Genomic DNA, 20,463 nt, shown 5'->3' with positions numbered 1-20,463 from the left:
TTCTTCTCAGACGTGGGTCTTACATTCCTGTAAGTACTGCCTTCCCTACTTTGAAAAGGGAAGTAGGATCCACAAGCTGTGGTTCATACTTTAATTTATATTACAATAACGGTTTTCATTTGGGTATTGGCTTTTTCCTGAGAGCTGACAGACTCAATGGTCTTAAGAGACCCAGTGGAAGAAGGCACGAGAGCAAAATTTGCAGAAGCGTGGTTTACTAGAGTTAACACTCAGAACAGGAAAGAGCTGTAAAGGACAGGAATGTAACAGAGTCAGCGAGATGGGAGATGGTCAAACTGCACAGTGAATTCTGCATTTTGTGCAAACGGCTTTGTACGTTACGCAGGCAGTCTTCATAGAAGCTTGAGCAATCAAGTGAAGTTAACCTGTTCTCATGGCTATTTTAAAAATTACGAAATAAGAGTATTCAGAATTAGTTGTATGGTTTATGAATTAGGCTATTAAAGGCGAAGCATCATACTACAATATTCCTTAATTGTTACCAAAATCCTAACCAAATCTTTGTAGACTGTCGTTTTGATTGTTTTCCAGGAAAAACAAATGTGCACACACAATACCACTGAACATTTCACTTTCCTGATACTCATTTTTCCATTAAAAGTAACAGAAAGCAGGATTAGAAATGCAATTATATAGGAAATGGCATTCTGGGGTGCGGATGATGGGAGGCAGGGAGAGTGGTGGTGACAACTAGTGACTGATGGCTCTAGCATTCCTTAATTCATTACATGTACAGCCTTCAAAGTACCAAATAAGGAAGGGAAGCAAGGGCTTTTGGAAGCCTATGAACTGTGATGGAAGGCATATTTTACTGTTTATTACAGTCAGTTTCAAATTAGAATTTCTAGAAAAAGAAAGTCCTTTGAAAGAAAAAAAATTCAGTACAGACATAAAGTACCGAAGTTTCATGTCAGAAGCCTGCCATTTCAAAATATTCTTAATTCTTTGTGACATCCAGTGTTCAAAAGCTGAAGTCCTTCTGATACAAAACTGGCTGTGGGTTTATCAGTGGCTTCATTTGCACAGTGGGCAGGCATAATGGTAGCACACAGCAGGTAGAGTCCAGAATGTCTGCTTATACTCCAGTCTAATGAAAACACACTGAAAAGCTAAAACCTTCCCTCACCTTCCTTTAAGATCCAGAACCCATTACAGAGCCAGACAGGAGTGACAGATGGGCTTGCAGGAGAGAGACTATCACCACAGAGACTACTATATCCTGAGATCTCACAGGCAACACCTTCGTAAATACCCAGGCTCCCCATGCCTTTACATGTGAATCATTGTGGATACTCTTTTTATGCAACCTGGGTGCTGTGCTGACCCCAAACAGTGGAACTACTAATCATCAATTGCAGCAGTGGGACAGTAACTATAACTGAGCTCAACTGTCCCTTCAGCAATATTAAAAACTACACAGTACTGTGCAGAGCTTCTCTTCAGCACTGGAAGCAGTCCAACTGTAGCAGATGCTAATTTGCCCTGCAAAGGGAAGGATGCCTTGCTGGAAAATGATGACATGAGCCTCAATTGGAAAGAATGCAGACAGGAAGCTCAGTGGCCTCACGTATGTCCCAAATCAGATTCACGTACTATTGCAGTGGGATTAGAAGTGCTTCTAATAGATGGAACCTATTTGCAGGCTAATATCCTCCCTATGCCCAGGGCACACTGCTGAATAAAGCAAGTGAGTGATTTTCCTAATTTTTTAGGCGGCCAAAACGTGATGATGGATATACCATAGTCTAGGTTTCCACCTGTGTCACTGAGACTTGAATCCAGAAAATAAGTTAGCCATTCAGCTAGAAGCCAGTATAAACACTTTCCCTTGGCATGTCGGGCAACTTGCTACCGTTTTCATTTTAGAAGGATGATTTGATCAGCTGGAGTTGGTTGTCACGCACTTGTTAACCTCCAGCATAAGTGAAAAGAATAAACTAAGAGAATGTCATGGCCACCACTTCCTTTAAAAGAATACAGAAGAAAACAAATACAGAAGTACCAGCAGCTGCTGCTGTTTAAAGACAAAGTATTGTATCAATAAAGTGCAAACTTATCAGAGTGAGACATCCTCAAAGAGTCAAGAATACAAGATTTCTCCTATACAGCAGCAGTTTAAAAAAATCCCAAAACTTTGGATTGAATTAGTTTTGAATTCAGGAGTATAGCTCAACTAGTACTCTGTAGATAAAATATGGCGCTGAAGTTACTAGCAGCTAGAGCTCTAATTGAAATTAAAATCCATTATGGTTGGCCACTTGGAGTTATACAACAACAAGATGAAGAGTCAAAGAAACACAAAGGTGTCAAAGGGAAGGGAAGGCGTAAAGCAAACAGTACTAAGACAAAATTTAGATTTTTGTCTCTCTGCAAGGAAACAGCACTGTACAAAGCAGAACTTCAGGAATGGTGCCTAATACATGAAACTAACTGCAAGACCTGTATTTCTCTCAGTGCTTGTGTATTTAAGGACCACATCTACAAATGTAATTTTTAAAGCCATTTGCACATACTATTAAAGAGAGCGAACCCTGTTACCAATAACAAAGCAGAAGGTAAGTTCTGTCCATGAACCCATTAGAAGAGGTTTCCTGTGTTCAAGAAAGGTGCACTTCCAGATGCCCTGAGTAAACAGTGGTCAGTCATACAAAACAAATCACTGAAAGCTACAGAGTGAAAGCCAAAACCAACAGTACTTCGAATTGATTGAGTAGCAGTTAAAATAATTTCTGATTCATATGTGAAAGATGGAATTTTTACTTCTGAAAAGTTTGGATAAAGAGCAAGAAAATTGGAGAGATCAAAATAATTAAAAATTGAAGGATTCTTATTAATATCAGGATTGAAGTTAGATCACCAGAGTGAAAACAGTGATTAAGGGAAGGGGAAATCACAAAATAAGTGATTCAATCTAGAGCACTGGAGTTGAAAATACGAGGATAGTTTTGTAGAGATGACTGATTTCATTTTGTCTACCTTTAGAGCTGCTGGCATGGATGAAACTTGGTTTGTTTGATGGGGGTGGGGGCTGGCTTTTTTTGACAGTAGTACTGTTGGCATTGACTGCAGATGACTGGAATGAGTTGGAAAGAAAGATGCCATCTGAAACTGGGCGAGGCTGGCGGGAGGGCTGCTGTGGCTTAAGGGTGGCAGGAGGAAAGTCACCATAAGATTTTCTTGTGCTGGAGTACTTATCCTGACCTGCTAGATTGGAATCCTCCTCCTCCTCATCATCATCATCATTGTATGCAACAAACTTGGCAGTATAAATCGTGTCAGGGGAGAGGACCTGTGTTTTGAGGTAAGAGGTGTTTCGCTGAGGTGGGGGAGGAGGAGCGTTAGATGAAGGGGTTGGGGATGGGAGTTCATATTCCCGTGGAAGTGGAGGTCTGTACAGACCAGGCTCGTCAGGTTCCAGCAATCTTCGCTCAGCTTCATCGTGCTGCCTGCGCCTTTCAGCCTCTAAGCGACTGTAATACTCCTCTTCCTGGCGCCTCTGAAAGCCCACAGGAAACAGAAACGCAGCAGTCAGACATTTCAATCTATGAGATTTAAGCTTTTTATCACTGAGCTACAAACATCTTCTGTAAATCTTTTTTGTCTCCTTTTCTGGCAATAAGCAGGGCATCTATATGGACTCATACAAAGAATATTTACTACTGTGCAAAAACCCAGCAGTCATCCAGTAACACAGTGTAGCTGTTATTTACAGATTTACCACTGCCTGTGGTCACTAAAGCAACTGCCTGTGTAAACTAAGGGCATTCCAACATTTATTACTCAAAATGTAACTACAGTTAATAAGGGGCAGATTTTTAATGCTGTAAAGAATCTGTGGGAGAGGAAAATAACTAAAATTAACTACCATCTTAAAAAAAGAACTCTGTAATTTTGTTTCATGCTTATACAATGTATATTAATCAACAGAACCTTGGAATAGATGACTCCTAACAAAGTTTCTGGTATAAACACCAGGAAAACTACTTTCACACAAAAATCAATTACAAAGAACTTTCCTAAAACAGACGTCAAATAAATGCTGTTTAAAAAACACTTAAAACAGAAACTATGCTAATGATATTTATGACACTAACAATTTAAAAGTTCATTAAATATCTTCTATGTCTTTTTTCACTTTAAAAGACTGTTCTGTTTTTAAACTAAATAGCATTTAATTCTGTTCAGCTCTTGTCTCAGACACACTGTAAATTAATACAGGGGTTTATTCAGCAGTTTGTTTGATAACAAATGAGAAGGTGCATTTGGGAACTGCGTGTATGTTACAATACCCTTTGGTATAAGCACAGTATAACTTCTGCTGGGAATATATGACATTTTGAACAACCATCATTTCTAGTTTTAGTCCACATGTTTAAGAAAATTCACCTTATCTGCTTATCTGTCCAAGACTGAGTCAGTTATGCTGAAAAACATAATAAATGAATCTGATCTTGTTCATCTACTGCAAAGACATGAAATTGATATCCTTGTACTACTCTCTAAAACTATTTTACTGATGGTACTGAGTTGGTAGATGCTGGTAGAAGTATCTCAGTCAACATCTGTCAGTCAAGTGTGTGATCCAAATGTCATTTGGCTACATCATTGTCAGAAGTTAAGAAAGCCTTGGTAGGTTTCTCTTGGTTTGCATTTTTTAAGCTCCCTATATTATACTTTTAAATACTTTACTTTCCTCACTCCAGATACACCTTCCTCATTTCTATCTTATTACCACCTGTTCTACTCATCAACCCATACTGTTTATGGGAAACAATTTAACAAAGCTTGAAAACAATCTAACAAAAATAAATTAACACAGTTAATATATCTAAGGTTTGGGGTTTTTTTAAATGTATTTGCTCAATCTTCCAAGATGAACAACTTTAAAAGCTAGCCTTCTTTCTTCATTCTGAAGTCAGTGTGACTAACAAGCAAACTGAACAAAAGTAACTGCTTCCTCTAGGAACAAAAAGGCCTTAAGAAACATGCTAAGAGTCAAATAAGTTGCTTTGTCTTCTAGTTTTATCAGTAAAGCGTCTCAAATTCATATATAAAGTTTTGAAGGAACCTACAAACCTGAATTTTTATAATTTTACTGCACACACATCTACTGAAATTATTTGCCTGCTTTCTAGAAACCACTTCCCTCCCACAGTCCGACATAAAAAACAATATGGAATATTCATCACTACTCCACTCTATTTTGTTCTTCTCTCTGTACCTATATTACAAAAGTACTACAAAAATATTCAAGTGCCGTCTCTGGCACATAGGAAAACCCAACACTAACTGAGCCATGATAATAAAGAAGGTATGCATGTTATGTTGGGAGCTGAAGGGAAACAGGAAGTAACTGATTTTTTCCATGATTTTCAGAAAGGCTCTTGCCACTGCTAAAAACCTGCAGCTGGTAAACCCACAGTACTATTTCTGCAATACTAGTCAAGTCCAGCCAGCAGGAATGGGCTGTTTGTTTAATTACTTTTTGGTTTAGATTGGACAAACTGAAGCCTTGTGCTACGACCTTTATCACCAGGGCTATGGTATTCAACCCCTGCTGAGCCAACACTGAGCTGGCAGTGGCCAGGCTGAACCCCTGTGGCACTCATAAGACCACAACCTTTTCTTCAGCCTCTCTCCTGGTCCGCTCCTCCTCTTGCTGTCGGCGCTCTTCTTCCTGCCTGGCCCTGTCTTCTGCTTCTCGTTTCCGCATTTCTTCCAATTGTTGCTGCCGTCTGCGTTCTTCATCCTGTAACTAACAGAGACACAATTTTAATGTTAATTGGTCATTCATGTGGGAAAGATGGGTCAAAAAAATGTAACCAAACACTGGCATTTCAAAATAACCGATTCAGTAGAAAACTATATGCTACAGATACATCAATATAATTTCCAGCCATGAAGAACATGCTGTGTTACATTGGCTTGATTAAAATCCTTAAGGGGGAAAAAAAAAGGCAAAAAAGGGCAAAACAGAGGCGCACAGAACTACATACATAAAAGCATAAAATACACAGGGTGACATTTTTAGCAGTCATAATATGAACCCCTAGCAGAAGACTGAGGTTACTCACATTCCAAAGAGCTTTAAAAACCATAGTCTCATTGGTACAGTAAAGTGAAATTAAATACATGGAACCAACAACCCACAGCTTCAGCAGTCAATTGTTTTTTTCATTCTGGATTATAATTTAAGCACCGGAAAATCATGACTCATTAGTCAAAGGGTCAATCCATTTAGAGTAACAGGCTCATTCAGCAAGTCTGCAAATAGTCTCAGGAGATAAATAAAGTCTCCCACTCTATCTGCAGCAGATGTGCTTTGGAAAAGCAGAGTGAGGGAAAGAAAACTTTTGACTACTGGGATTAACCAGCTCACAAGAAGAACTCATGTCCAACAGACAGTACTAGTTTATATGTGCGTATGATACTGCACAGATAGGAAAACTGAGCACAGTCCAAACTCGGCATGATTCTTTAAAGCTAAAAGTATATAAGCCCTTGATGGACAGGAATATTCACTGGCATAGTAATACAAGTATGTGTTATTTCTTACTGTAGCATATGTTTTAAAGTATTTTTTTCCCTCCACACAAGTTGGTTTTTATTCTTATTAGTATAAATCAGTAAATTATTTCATCTTGCTACAAACTGCATGTAACAGGGATACTTTTCTACTCCTGGATTTGATTTTACAATCCAATTTCACTTACAGAAAAAGACCCTTAACACACAAAGCAGTACAAGAGAGAAAGAGAAATTAAGCCCTGATAGACTTTTTGAAAACAACCTTCATGTAAGTATCTTCCTCCCCAATTAATTAATTTTAAAAGACTAAACATTTTTGCTAATTTTCTTACAAGTATTTCCCCACTGTTTATTTTTGAGCATGAAAGCTAAAGAACAAAATTAATTCACTTCATTTAGGCTCTAATTTGGTGAATGTATTCTAGAGGATGCTACCTCCAAGTAAATTCCCCTTATTTAGGGCTAAAACTTTGTCATTCCTAACTGGAAATGACAAACAGAAAGATCAAGCTCAGTTTGCTCAGTAGAGCAGGGAACAGAGTAGTTAACCAAACTTCCTGCTTGCATTAAGACTTCTTGTCTTAGTTATTAAAAAGACATTACTTTAGCAAAGGAGAGAATATTGCTGTCAAAAGGAAAGACAGCTGGTAATTCACAAGTGCCTATACAAGAGAAGTAACTTCCTCTTGAGAAAAAAAAAAAAGGCAAGCAAAAACTGCATGGTGAGAAAATTCCTGTCCCAACTACATCTAGAAAAACACCCTGAACTGCTCCCAGGTTACAGCATGGATGTCTTTTTGCTTAGCAGCAAATATTCCCACTCAAAAAGCCCTTAAACAAGAAAGAATCTCCAACTAATTTAAGAGAAAGTAGGACTGGTTTGTTCAATTGTCTTGTGACCTTAACTAAAGAAAGAAGGCAAAATTGAACAGACTGCTCACCTGGGAACTGTTGTTAACATTGGAATCATAAGAATTGTGAAGCCAAGTGTATCCAGGTCAGAGGCTATTATAAACATGATACCTAGCAAAATGGCTAAAATTTATATGGAAGGCAGAAGTGGAAAATAGTGACTATTAAGAGAGAACATTCAATTTCTTTATGATCAGTAACTAGTTTCTACTTTGGAGCATTCCCAGACCAAGGCTGGGAGAACAGCTGGATGGTGAGGCATGCCAGAGCACTTGCAGGCATTTGTGTCTAATTCTTGTGTGTACGACAGTACCCAATTCAAACTTCATCCCAAATTTTTAAGATGCAAAGAAAAATCAGCTTTGCGTCCCATTTCCAGTAGGACAACTATAAGATTCCCAGGTTGAGTATTGCATGCTTCTCTATCCCAACTAGTTTTTCTCTTGTTTGAAAGTCATGTTTTCACCTGATTTACTGTACTTCCCCATCTCCTCCAAAGCCGCACGTTTATACAGTACCAGGAAGGAACAAGTGATCTGGACAGCCAGAGGGAGAGAGAAAAGCATTCTCCCAGCTGTAACCGAGCAAAGCAGCTGAGCACAAAGCACCAAATTATTTTCCTCTGCTTCGACCCAGCTCTACTTCAAAGACCTAACCATTCACTCAGCCCCACAACTTTGTCTCCCTGTGACCAACACATACTTGCAGCACTACTCCTACACCTAGGAGGGCAAAGAAGCCCACCTTTCCTCTGAGCTATTGCTCCTTGCAAAGGGGCCAGTGGGCTGACCCTATAGGAATGTTAAGATATTCCCAGGCATCCAGGAAGTCTCAGATTTCAGACGGCGTTCATTTCTCCAAGCACTGTTTAAAACACTCTAAAAGATAGTCCAGGAGAACTTGAAATTTATACCTATTTATTAAATAACAGCTAAAAAGCTGGGTCAGATCTCATAGCAGCCTGGGGAATTTAAAAAACAAAACACTAGCTAAGCTGACAATTCATGCATTAACTGTTCATCACCTTCCTTCAGCCTTGTAATTAGCAGAACAGCTATCACAAATGCTCACCCTAGACATACCAAAAAACCATCGAACTTGGAAAGTTTTGGTTTGTTTTGGTTTTTTTTTTGGTGGGTTTTTTTTTTTTAGAAACAAACTAACAATTACTTGGGTATTAAGTGGCATCCTTTAGATGCATTTATGTCTGGAATGCCATGTGAATGGTATAAAAAATGATGAAATCATGAAAAAGCAGTATTTGCTGGATGTAGTGTTCAACTATTTCAGAATTAGCATGCTGTCTTTTTCTAAAGCTAGATTTATAAACATCATAAATCGAGTGATTCAGGCCATGCAGCCATCTAGCCCAGTATTCTGCTGTGTCTGAACATGGCAAGAGCTGCACACGAGCCTGGCATTTCCGTCTAGTATTCCCCCAGCATTTAGCACAGTACTAGAGCTGTCAGCTGGTACAGCCTGGTGTAATCCTCTGAGTAGCTGTTTGCAGGTGTGATGTCTATGCATTTGTCTAATCCATTTTTCAAGCTGATGACACCGTCTGCCTTCACCAACCCCCCATCACATAAAGATCCAGGTGTTTACAGTCTGCTTGGAAAAGTACTTTATCTATCTAGTTGCAGATCTAAGGATCAAGTTTTGAGCAAAAAAATATAGGCGTAGTAATAAGAAAATATTGATAAGACACTAAGTCGGAAAAATCCTGGCTTTTCCATTAATTCAGAAAGCTGAAATGCTTCACCTGTTCACTGCTGTAAACTGCTTAACACTCATGCACCACACAGATATAAAACTGAACACCTTAGATTTTTTAAGTTACCTGAAGTATGCATTTCAAAAGGTGATTTTTTTCCTAAGGCAATGCAGAATATCCAAATCCATATTTTGAACTGACCCATTTACAGTTTTTTGAAGCAGCACAGATTAATTATACTAAGAGGACTTGCAAGCATCACCTTGCTTTCAAATTTGTACATCAACTATACAGAAATAGACTTTGAAGGGGATGTATTTCTGCTCTAGAAGACTACAGAACTCCTTTTCCATGTCCCCATGTCCAGTGAGTGCAGTAAAATATAGAATTAGCTGGAGTCACAGCAATTACTGCTCCAGTTTGAAAGCCTGCCGTGTTTTAGATGCAAGAGAATAGTATTAACAAATTGAAACCGAAATTATATTGTAACTTAATGATTGCGTGTTTATGCAACCAACATGGAAATATCAGTTCAGAAGTAATTTCTGAGTTTAAAATCCATTTTTATGTTAATGACAAAACTGTAACACCTGTAAACAACAGGGTGTCAGCATGTGCTGAAAAAGTATGCTGTATTATTAGGCTCTCAGTATAATTTCACTTCAAACTGGAAAGGAATCGTGTTTCTAGAGCTCTTTTAAAACCTGCATGGGTGAGAAAAGGAAAGGAAGCAATCTTACCTCACAGCCTCTTCACTGAAAGTTATTAGTAAGAATTTATAAACAAAATTGCACAAAACAGCAGATACATAGTTTTATATTAGACCACTGCTGCAACAAACAAGTCTGCAAGCAGAACACAACATCTAAAAGGAAGGAAACACAGGGAAAGGAATCACATCTGAAAACATTCAAATGCATGCTTGCAGTTAACTTACTGCTTACTGTATAATGATCTTTGAACACCCAAAGATGCCAAATCATCATCCAAAGCACATAGAGTTGTTATTATTAATAATAAGGAATTGAAATGGGAAAGAGATATCGAAGAGAAAGAAACAAACATACCAAATCTAGAACAGAGATTGCTGGCACAGCAGTCTGCTGCAGGTAGTAAGAAAGGGGAAAAAAAAGAAAGATGCACAGTGTAAATAAAGATAGGTTAGACTTGAGCTACTCCAAAAGCATTTTCTTTTATTTGTTTAGTTGGCTGCATTAGAATGAGGAACTGAATGGACATAAACCTGAAATACAGAAATGAAAACAAATAATCCAAAATTTTTATCAGTATTGATTCATTCAACACACCTCAGGACTTCTGCAGAGATGCTACTTAACTGGCATCTCTAGCAGTGAAATGTAATGAAAATGCAACCATGAATTCAGTTCAAGACAACTGTTATTTTTTAGTTTCAAAATGTTCCAAAAGCTGGAAAAACTTTATGCACAAATAGTGTTTTAAAGCCAGCACTTGCAGAGAAGACTAACATTGTTACGCAATACAAGTGGCTTTTTTTTTTTTTAATGACACATGGCTTTAATGACACATTGCTACAGCAAAATTTTAAAAGCACTGTTTGTTAAAATGGCAGTTCTATGAGAATTTTTTATGCCCATAGGTAACTGTCTATGTGCTACAAATTGCCTGTTAGCAATGCTGGACTTTAGGGCAACCTGTTTGCCAAATACATATTTAGCTTTTCCTTTCCTCAGTTTCCAAGTTTGAGGTATCTTGTTTTACACAGTAATAAAGTTAGGCACAAGAATAAAAGGAAAGCAATGCAGACTGCAGCGAATATGAGAAGAGTAAGTTTAGGAAATGAGGCTGCCAAAAGAATCCTGAACTCAGATCCTACTCAAGCCACTAGCTGTTTCTGAATGTCAAAACAAGCATGTCCGAACATCTCTCAGGAATTAAACATTGCTTATCACAGAATTAAGTCAACTTTTCAAGACACACAGAAGACACTACACATATTACAGAGCTAGCTTTTAAACCTGGAAAAGCATAGCTATTGGTATGTACCTTGGGGATCCATGCTGTTATTCAGAAAATAACAGATTTTCCTATAGAAGCTTTTTCTCAATAACAGTATATTTAGCAGAGTCTTGGGAGACAACAGCCACCAGCAGAGTGATTAAAAATTTCATCATACTATTCACATGTATTATCTTATTACATATATACTTTCACAAAACTGAAGCTAATGTAATCAAACCTTGTCAGATGCTGATTAAACTGGACACCATGAAAAATCCAGGCATGCATGACCTGGAGCCCTAGACAGAGTGTACTAGCCGTTAACACCACCCAAAACCAAGTGGCTCAACCAATGGCTCCCCACTTCTGGGGTCAGCACTGAGGTGGTGGTAAAGGTAGAGGTAGCAGCTGGATCAGACCTGCAAGCTGGAGTGTCTGTTCAACTCACTATTCCCTGGAAACCGTATGCATTCAGTGCCTGTGTTCATGTCCCAAGACTACAAATAAAAACTCTTAGAGGTAAATACATTAGGATGGGGAGGGAGAAATCACACTATTTTTATTCCTGATTCTCCTACAGACTTTCATAATTTCAAATGTTTTTGCTTACCTTTCTGCAAGCAAATTCCTGCCCTATTTTACGTTCTGACCATACTCTAGGTACATGGTAAAATCCCTTTATCCAAAAGGAATTTTTCTCTCCCTAAAACCAGAAAAGTAAATTCAATTGCTAAACTGAATTCTAAAAAAGGTAGCTTTGATACTTTCATAACACATTAACTGGTGAAGCCACTCTAAGTTATTAACTTTAAAATTCAAGACATTTAATAAAGTTTCATCTTCCTTTACCCTCTAAGAACATCAAAATACTCAAAGCATGAAAACCCACCAAGCTAGGAATTTACAATTTTTTTTTTTGAGAAAGGATTATCCCCTTTTTACCCTTGCTCTTCTTTCTGCCTCCAGTCGCTGCATGATGAGCAGAGTATCCACCTCATCATCCTCCTCTTCATCATCATCTTCATCCTTTTGCTTTGATTCTTGCAGTCGCTTTTGGAACTGCCACTCAAGCATGAGTTTGCGGAGGCGGTCGTTTTCTTCTGCTGTACGATCAGGCTTGTTCTGAAGATCCTGAATCTCTTTACTCAGCATGTCCACAATGTGCATCTGTTGCTGCTTCTCCAGTTTCTCCTTAGCATCCCGTTTCCAGGGATCTGGAGAGAGGCTGTCACCAGAGGACAGTTCTTCCTTGCTGATAGTAATGTACTGCAGATCTCTCCGCTCAATAGTCCGTGGCTGCTGTTGGGGCTGCAGCTCTCGGATAACTGTTTCTTGAGACCTCTGCAAAGTTGAGGGTTTTTCCGATTTCACTTGTTGAAGGGAAACAGGAGGAACCACAGGCTGAGCAGGAATTAGTGGCTGAGAACGCATTTGGCCCAGTTTTCTCTCCTGCTCACGACGTTTCCTTTCTCGTTCTTCTTCCAAACGTGCCTTTTCCTTTTCATACCACCTCTGATGCTCTTCTCTTTTTTTACGCTCAGCAGCAGCTACCTGGGAGGATGCTTGTGCTCCTATCTGATTTGGAGGAGGAGGGGGAGGCAGAGGCAAATCCATTTGTAGCTCATCAAATTCAGCTGCATAATGCACTGGAGGAGGTGGTGGTGGAGGGGGAAGATCTGTTCTGATGGGCTGGGAAATGGCCACTGGAGTCGGCTGGCCAGTGGCTGGAGTTTTCCAACGGCCAGGTCCACTTTTAGTTAAACAAGAACCAGGCGAGACCGGTTTGGAGGAATGGTTCAGGTGTTCTTGGCTAGATGTGCTGGAATCCACAGATGAATTCATCCACTGATCGCTCTCTGACTTCCGATCAATGTACTCCACATCCTTCCGTATAACAACTTCCAAACGATTCCTCTCTGGCTGGAAAACTTTATCTCTGAGCTCTTCCTGGGAACGAGCTACACGCTGAAAAAAAATTAAACAAGGTATATCAGTCCATCATCATTAAAGCATATCTGAGAATGGCTTAAAAACACATTCTTATTACTGAAGGTAATTACTTTTAACAAATTTCAGCATTTCCATGCCTAGTAAGTTTCCCAAAACCAACAATAAAATATTCTTCTCAGTCTTCTTAACTCATTCAAGTGATGGAAGACTTAGCAAGCTCCTGGGAACTGCCTGGTAACTGGACTGGGAGGAAGGATGAATGCAAAATGGAGTTTAAGCTGAAAACCTCCCCAGCTCACAGTTTCTCAGGACTATCCCTGACACCCCCTCCCCCACATGTGAGTACAAGAGCCCTGGCAGCTCCGAGCCATGGCTCAGTCATACCAGCTCTGCCATTCAGACTTCAGCTGGCTTCACTGAACATCTTTCCTATTGGAAAAGCAAACAGAAAGGCTGCACAGAGAGAGAGAGAGAGAGAGCCTCTGCCCACCCTCCTCCATTAACAGGCCCCATAGGAAGCTCCCATTACTAAAGCCAGTCAGGGTACGGAATCCAGGCAGGCAGGTCTAATTCCACCTGCTCCTTGAGCATGAGTAGAATGGTCTGAGATTTTTGTCACTTTAGTGCATCAAACACCAAGTATTTTTCTATACAGCCTCAGAGTCTCATAGCACTGAACAACCACCAGAAAAGGAACACTGGACCATAAACCAGGATTATTAAATCTGTTAATGATTTTCTTGAAGCAAATATTAGTATTTTGAATGTCAGGAACTGCTAAGCACTGAACACATAATGCACCAATTATCAACAACTGAGAGAAGACTAACAAAGCAAACTCCTTTTATTTTCCTCCATCAATGACCTTAACCATGACCTCTAAACAATGCCTTCTTTGAGAGGAACAAGTGTATTTTTTATGCTCTATTAGTCCAACAGAGCTGAATACACATTTATTTGTGTTAGATTTGCTGTAAAGATGCATCTAGCCAAACAGTTTGCTAATGCCTTCAGAACAGAAAACACATTTAGCAGGTTTTTTTACAAGCCGAGTTCTCACTGAAAAGATTAAAGCATATTTTTTTATTTTTGTAAAAAGTCCATTTTCCTCTAATTTTCAACTTAAAAGAACTATTGTATGGCAGGGAAAAACTGTGAATGCTTCCAGTGCTTGTAAGGAGTTAAAGCTTCTATTTTGCTTTAGCAATATGCTTTTCCACACTACCTTCAGCCTTAAGGCTATAGCTCAAATTCAGTATCTGTCAACAATTTTAACAGATGGGCTTCATCTTTACCAGTTTTAACCACCTCATCTATGCTACTCACTCAAGCTTGTCTTTCACAGGGGAGAGAGGCATGTCCGGGCAGCAATTATCACAGAATTCAGTTAAGACAAATGGGTTGCAACCATTCTGTGGAGGCACCCACCCACCTGACCCTTCTCCCACCATTGACAGAGAGCTCCAAGAAGTTAACTATGCAGCTAAGACTAAATGAGATGAAATAATGAAATGTGAAAGAGTTAAGGACGGAAACTCACCAAAACATTTATGCATTGATTTGCCACAGTCGTTCAACTTGCAGCATTCCCCTTCAAAATTACCATCCTACTTTTAGCAAAACATCTATTTTTTTAACAGCCCAAATAATTAGGATTTGATCTCCACAGTATTAAAAAAAGAAAGGGCACCAAGTTTTTGTTCAATTGACTTCTCACTGAATTCACTTGCCCATACATGTGTGAATAACCAATAAACAATCCTTATTTTGCTTACTTACATAGACTCTCAAGATAATTTACATGACGTTGTTTGTCCAAAAGTAAAACAAAATAATCATAGTATAAGTCTCTGCTCTTATCACTAATTAAGAAATAAAAAAAAAAAAAGCTCTCTCTCGATATTTTTAAGTCTGGTGGATTAGAGAAAAAGATCATCCAGTAACTGGATTTAGTAGATCTAGGTTTAATTTCCTGTATGGATTTGAGTGAAGTTCTTGTTTAAAAGGAACAGAACAACACTATTTTTTAATTTCTAAAAGTACAATGTGGGTAAATTTATTTCAAGTCAAGATGCATGTCAAGATGCATTTGCACTTTGATAATAGATACAATTTGAAATTATATATTTATTTTTCTGTTTTTTAATTTTAATTTTTAAATTTATTGTATTTTCTTTTTTTCTGAGAGAAAGGAATGTGCTTCAGTGAAGACCTTGGATAGGTCTCAAAGTACTGTTTTATTTCAATTTTAATATTTCACTTTGTTACTTAAACAACACACCCTTCAGGCAAACATTTTTCCACATAAACCCTGGAAGAATGGAAGATTTAGTTTGCTTTTTAGAAAACCACAAAATATTTTACAAGACAAACCCTACTACCACTTACACCCCATTACCTCTAACAGGGGATTAAAATACCCCAGGTGACAGGTCTGCAGAACATGATAACATAAATTCCATGAAAGGAGCAGGGGGGGGAAAATGAGAAGTGGGGGCAGGGGGAGGAAAGCATAGGGTTACTGAACTCAAGCCCATCCTGGCAAAAGTATAGTTGTTCCTGTCTTATGGTATAGTTATAGAGAGCTGACTATTCTGAAAAAAGTCTCTAGCAGTCTGGGAGAGGAAAGCAAGCAGTTTCTTTCTGGTTTGTCTCCTTGTACTGAAAAAAATTACTCCTCACCTGCATGGTAGTATTGATAGAATGATTACTTTCTGCCTGGATCTGTGGTTTTTCATCGTAATTTGGCCACTGACTCTGAGCTGGACCCATTCGATCCTGGGACTTGGAAGCTGGGAATGTGAAATATTCCCTAGTATAGGTCTGTGTTGGGATGGGATAAGCTTCAGGTCGTGGTGGCAGAATCTGTTCCTGAAGAAGGGAGAAAGAATATAAGGTAGAATTTTCTAATCACATAGATCTGCATGGAAGATTTTTCTAAACATGCATTTTCCAAATATTTTCTTTTGGCACATTAGAGCATTACTCGTGTGGGACAGGAGACAAAGAGGTTGCCTAGCATCAAATATAACTGTGGCTATGACTCATGCTTTTATGGTCTCAAAGTGAGTATGCAATATTGCACAAACCTAAGAAATCACAAGGACAACTTCATTAACAAAATTCAGTGAAATCATTGAAAACTGTCTCAACCTTTCATTAGCTGTAATAAGCAAAACTCCACCCAGTCACGAGAACCAGCATTGTGGTCAAATAGTTCAGTAAGACACTGGTTTGACTTAAGCACACTGACATTATTGACAGCCAAGGAAAGTTTAATAGCCAGCATTCTGCTTGCCACTTCTGACCTCTGTACAAAGATTTCCAGTAGAGACTGAGGTTATTTTGGTGGTAGTTCCAGATGCATAAGCATTCTTTCCCCCGGGGCTTGGAGGCTGATCTGTTGGAAAGTTAAAGGAAGCATTTACATGACTGTTAGTAATAATTTACACAACTTAATAAATTAACAGTATTCACGAAATAACTACATTGTTTTCTTTAAGTAGTTCTAGCAAGAGGCTTGCTCCAAATGTTACTATTACACTAGTATTTTAAACTTAATCCATTTTTCAAAAGAATGACCCCCTTTTGAATACAACAGCCTCTAAAACCACTGGAGAAGGCATCTACCCCGAAAATAAGGATAATCTTTCTTACTTGCTACATTGGGGCTGGAACGATGATCGGCTCTGTTCTTCATCAATCTGTCATCCCCTGGCAGCTTCTTTGGTTCACTGTACTCCGTCCATGGCAGCTGAGGACTCTCAGGAGATCCATTTTGAGTGGAGTTGTTATACAGCTCAAAGCCTTCACTCTTTGGTCGGGGTTTACCTGAGCCACGGCGGTCAGAAACTGTAACAGTTGGATATGTAGTTTCTCCCTTTCACTTAACTACTGTCTAGCATATTTTTTTTCCAATCCAGAGCTACCTTGAGCTTATATTAAAAATTAAGTTCCCAGTAAAGCAAATGCTAGATTTTAATATCTTTGCTCTTTAAAATACGATGCAATTTCAATCTTGTATCAAATACAGAGAATTCCTTCAATGTGTATTCTTCAAAAGGACTTCTGACAAGGTAATACAATATTTGGAAAAGCCAAATGTGTTATACTGTAAGATCTCTGGATGACTGAGGCATATGGCATCTGGGATGGTGCTGTAAACTGTGATAATAAGGATTTGTTCTTTTAACCCATTCTTTTCTATACTGTAGTACTACCCTGTATGTAGAAAATGTCTTCATTGACAAAATTATTTCCTTCACAGTATTATTTTATATTAGATTTAATATGTCTTTTGTTAGTGTTTTGAAGTAGGATGGTAAAATCAAACATTAGAAAAATATCCAAGAACTTCTTATGATCAGACCTAGAAACTTAAGGAGATACATTTCAACAGTTCTAGTCTAAAAAAAAATTAAAAAATTAAAATTTAATGGCAAAATACATTCCAGGGCTTCTGTTCCTATTTATTTCTCTCCTAGTAATTACACTGTACTCTGTAGTTACAAGGAAGCCATATTCTGAGAGAAGTAAAGCTCTTATGAAAGGGACAAAAAAGCCATTCAGTTTAATGCCCTTTATATTCATTATATTCTAGTTGTTAAAACAAAAATTAATTCGGATCAGAATTGTGTCTAAATGCATAATTAAGTTTTGAAAGCTACATGTGCAAATCATTTATTAATTATTAGTCTAGGAAAATTTCAAACAGTATTCAAAATGAGAACTTCTGTTACGAAAGGAAATCTTTTTCTCCTGTGCAATTTTATTTATTTTCTGATTTAATATTATGGCAATACTTGGTAAGATACTGTAAATTATTATATTTTCTGCATTCTTATAAATGCAGAAAGCAGACTTACAAAGCTGTTACTAACATCAATAATATTATTATCTTTACCTCTTTGCATCATCGGGGATGGCTGATTAAGCAGGGTCGCCAGACCATGGTAAATTGCTCCTTGTTTTGCTACTTCTAGTGTTACTACAGAACCTGTCCTAGTCATAAGTTCTGCTGCCCTGCAATAAAAGGCAAAGCAAATAAAACACAATTAAATTGGGCACTGTATTAGTTACCCTTATTATTAATTTCTATGTCATGCCATTTCACCCCTATTCTAGCATTTGTTGCTTGCCAAAGCACTCTCTTTTCTTTTTCTGATTAATACTTAAAATCACTTTGAAAATAATTACAAGGTGATGACAAGAAGATGGGCTTATTACTTGCCAGTAGGTGTTGCACAGAGATAACACCTACTGGCAAGTACTAATTATTCCCAGTTTCTGCTTTAATGGTCAGAAGCCAAAATATTTAAAATTAGAGCTAAATAAAGATAGTTCAAAACCAAAACTAAAATGTATAATACAATCTCTTCTATACAGACAACCCATATCATATGAAAAGAAGGGAAGAACAGTACACAAACAGTTGAACTTGTTACTAAGGTTATTCACAGGCAGTTATCAAAAGCCAAGACAAAGCCTAAAATGTAAAAAACTGAGCTTCTGCCCATTTCAGTATGTTATTAACCTAACATTTTCTTCCTGTAAAAACAACCAAGGAAAGCATTCCGTACCTTTCCTGGGACAGGCCCACCAAACTTCGACCATCCACACTAAGCAACTGATCCCCTGCAGCCAGACGACCATCCTAAATACATATTCAAGACAAGAAAATTCATACACCAATGCTAACATGGTCTCAATTAAAACATCAATTATTCACACATTCTAGCAAACAAAGGATTTTAAAGCATTTCCGAAGGATCTTTCCACCTTTGAAATTGGATATTTAAAAATATTACTAACCACGTCTGCAGCACCTCCTTTCACAACAGACTTGACATATATTCCAAGTTTGTCTTGACCAGCACCCTACAGAGAAAGATGCATTAATTTAGTTAATTTATATGTGCTCTCCTAAGCACTCCACAAACTTTAATCAGAATTTTACATGGCTAAGCAAACCTCTGCTTTCTCATTGCTTTTATGTATTTTCAAACTGGAGAAAAAACAATTATACAGAGAAGAGTTACATTCAATTGAAGTCATATGAAAAATTTAATATTAAGCCTATTAAATCTGCAAGCTTTGTTAGAAGCAAAGAGTATTTGGTCTTAATGCAAGTTTGAATAAGAAAGAAAATACATTAACTAAAACTTAAACTTTAGAAGTTTGTTGTAGTCCCCTTCTAATAAGAAATACTTATTTGCACTTTTACACACATGTTGTTACTACTATTTAGACCTCTTTGTATTATGTTTCAAAAGAGTGCACTGTACCCCAATGAAACAGGTAAATTGAAGATTACAAGAAAAAGGAATAAAAAGCTTTTTTACATTCATTAGGACTGTAAAGGAGCGAATGTAAAGGAATGAAGAGTGATTCTAGCTTTACATAAACAAGTAAAGCAGACATAAGTATTTTAGAATTGACAGAGCCAATATTTAAGTCTACTGCACAACCATGCAATTTTGTTCATAAAGCATCTTCCTCAAAATACTCAAAAGTATTCTGCTACATTTTGAAAGGACTGTTAACAGTGCATTTATTGCAAGACAACCAGGAGATCCAAGATACGAGAACGAAAGCATCTATTCAAGCCATGCTGTTGTGTCATACACATGCTCCAATGTACAAGACACCACACAAATCAGTCCAAATGTTAGTATCACAAACCTTTAAATTGTCCCTTAAAAAGTAAGACTATTACTTGTCATTTATCTACTATAACAAACGGTGCCATTTCACTCTGCAAGTCACTTAGGAGAGTGCTACGTACATTTTCAATGGACCATAGTGTTAATCGTTACATCATTTTTCTAAAATAACACCCCAAGTTGCTTTGATATTGAACACACAGCTTCCTCCTTCCTACCCCCCTGCTCCACTTTCAACTCTTTTCTTTTGGCAGCAAAAGCATGCATTGCTCCCATTGTTATAATAAAGTAAAATAAGAATCAAGGTGAAGATTGTTCAAAAGCTAGTGCTATACAAACATGGTTTTCTAAGCAACTGAAAGACCTGTTTTGATTAAATCTCGAGTTAATCCCAATGTTTACACAAAAGCCACAGAAAAAAGAATTCCTTCAAGTCTCATGATTCCAGATTAACATTCTGTGTCCAAATTTTTCATAATTGCTTAAGCCCATACTTATGAATAAAAAGGAAAATTGCAATGAATAACTGAAATACAGATACTTTCTTTATCTAGAAAGAATATAAAGGCAATTAAAAGAATTTAGTTGCTTTTTGGGTTTTTTTAAGCGCTCTAAAGAAACACGGCAGTAACTGCAGAATAATTTTCATTTTATACCAGAAAAATTGGCTAAAGTTATGAGAAATACAAGTCAGAA

At 37.8% G+C, this 20,463-nt stretch overlaps 1 protein-coding gene across 22 annotated transcripts in view; it reads right to left on the bottom strand.

Moving 5' to 3' along the window:
- AFDN (afadin, adherens junction formation factor) overlaps positions 1-20,463 on the bottom strand; it is a 118,817-nt gene that overhangs the window by 3,964 nt on the left and 94,390 nt on the right. For 5 of the 22 annotated variants that reach the window (XM_085055361.1, XM_085055360.1, XM_085055365.1 and 2 more), the window contains 11 exons: positions 18,917-18,982; positions 18,685-18,758; positions 18,009-18,127; positions 16,763-16,957; positions 16,414-16,505; positions 15,788-15,976; positions 12,098-13,120; positions 11,766-11,858; positions 10,243-10,278; positions 5,642-5,776; positions 2,998-3,517 (listed from right to left, as the gene is read on the bottom strand). In XM_085055361.1, coding sequence (XP_084911487.1) covers positions 2,998-3,517; positions 5,642-5,776; positions 10,243-10,278; positions 11,766-11,858; positions 12,098-13,120; positions 15,788-15,976; positions 16,414-16,505; positions 16,763-16,957; positions 18,009-18,127; positions 18,685-18,758; positions 18,917-18,982 — 2,542 coding nt within the window. Of the gene's footprint in view, positions 1-2,997; positions 5,777-10,242; positions 10,279-11,765; positions 11,859-12,097; positions 13,121-15,787; positions 15,977-16,413; positions 16,506-16,762; positions 16,958-18,008; positions 18,128-18,684; positions 18,759-18,916; positions 18,983-20,463 lie in introns of those variants that run through there. The other 17 variants (XM_085055373.1, XM_085055374.1, XM_085055377.1 and 14 more) reach the window with 15 other exon arrangements.

Source organism: Lichenostomus cassidix, chromosome 3 (genome assembly GCF_008360975.1).
Source record: "Lichenostomus cassidix isolate B80296 chromosome 3, HeHo_3.0, whole genome shotgun sequence".
NCBI lineage: Eukaryota > Metazoa > Chordata > Aves > Passeriformes > Meliphagidae > Lichenostomus > Lichenostomus cassidix.
Note: the sequence above shows the minus strand (reverse complement) of the source record. Positions and strands in the feature narration are given on the sequence as shown.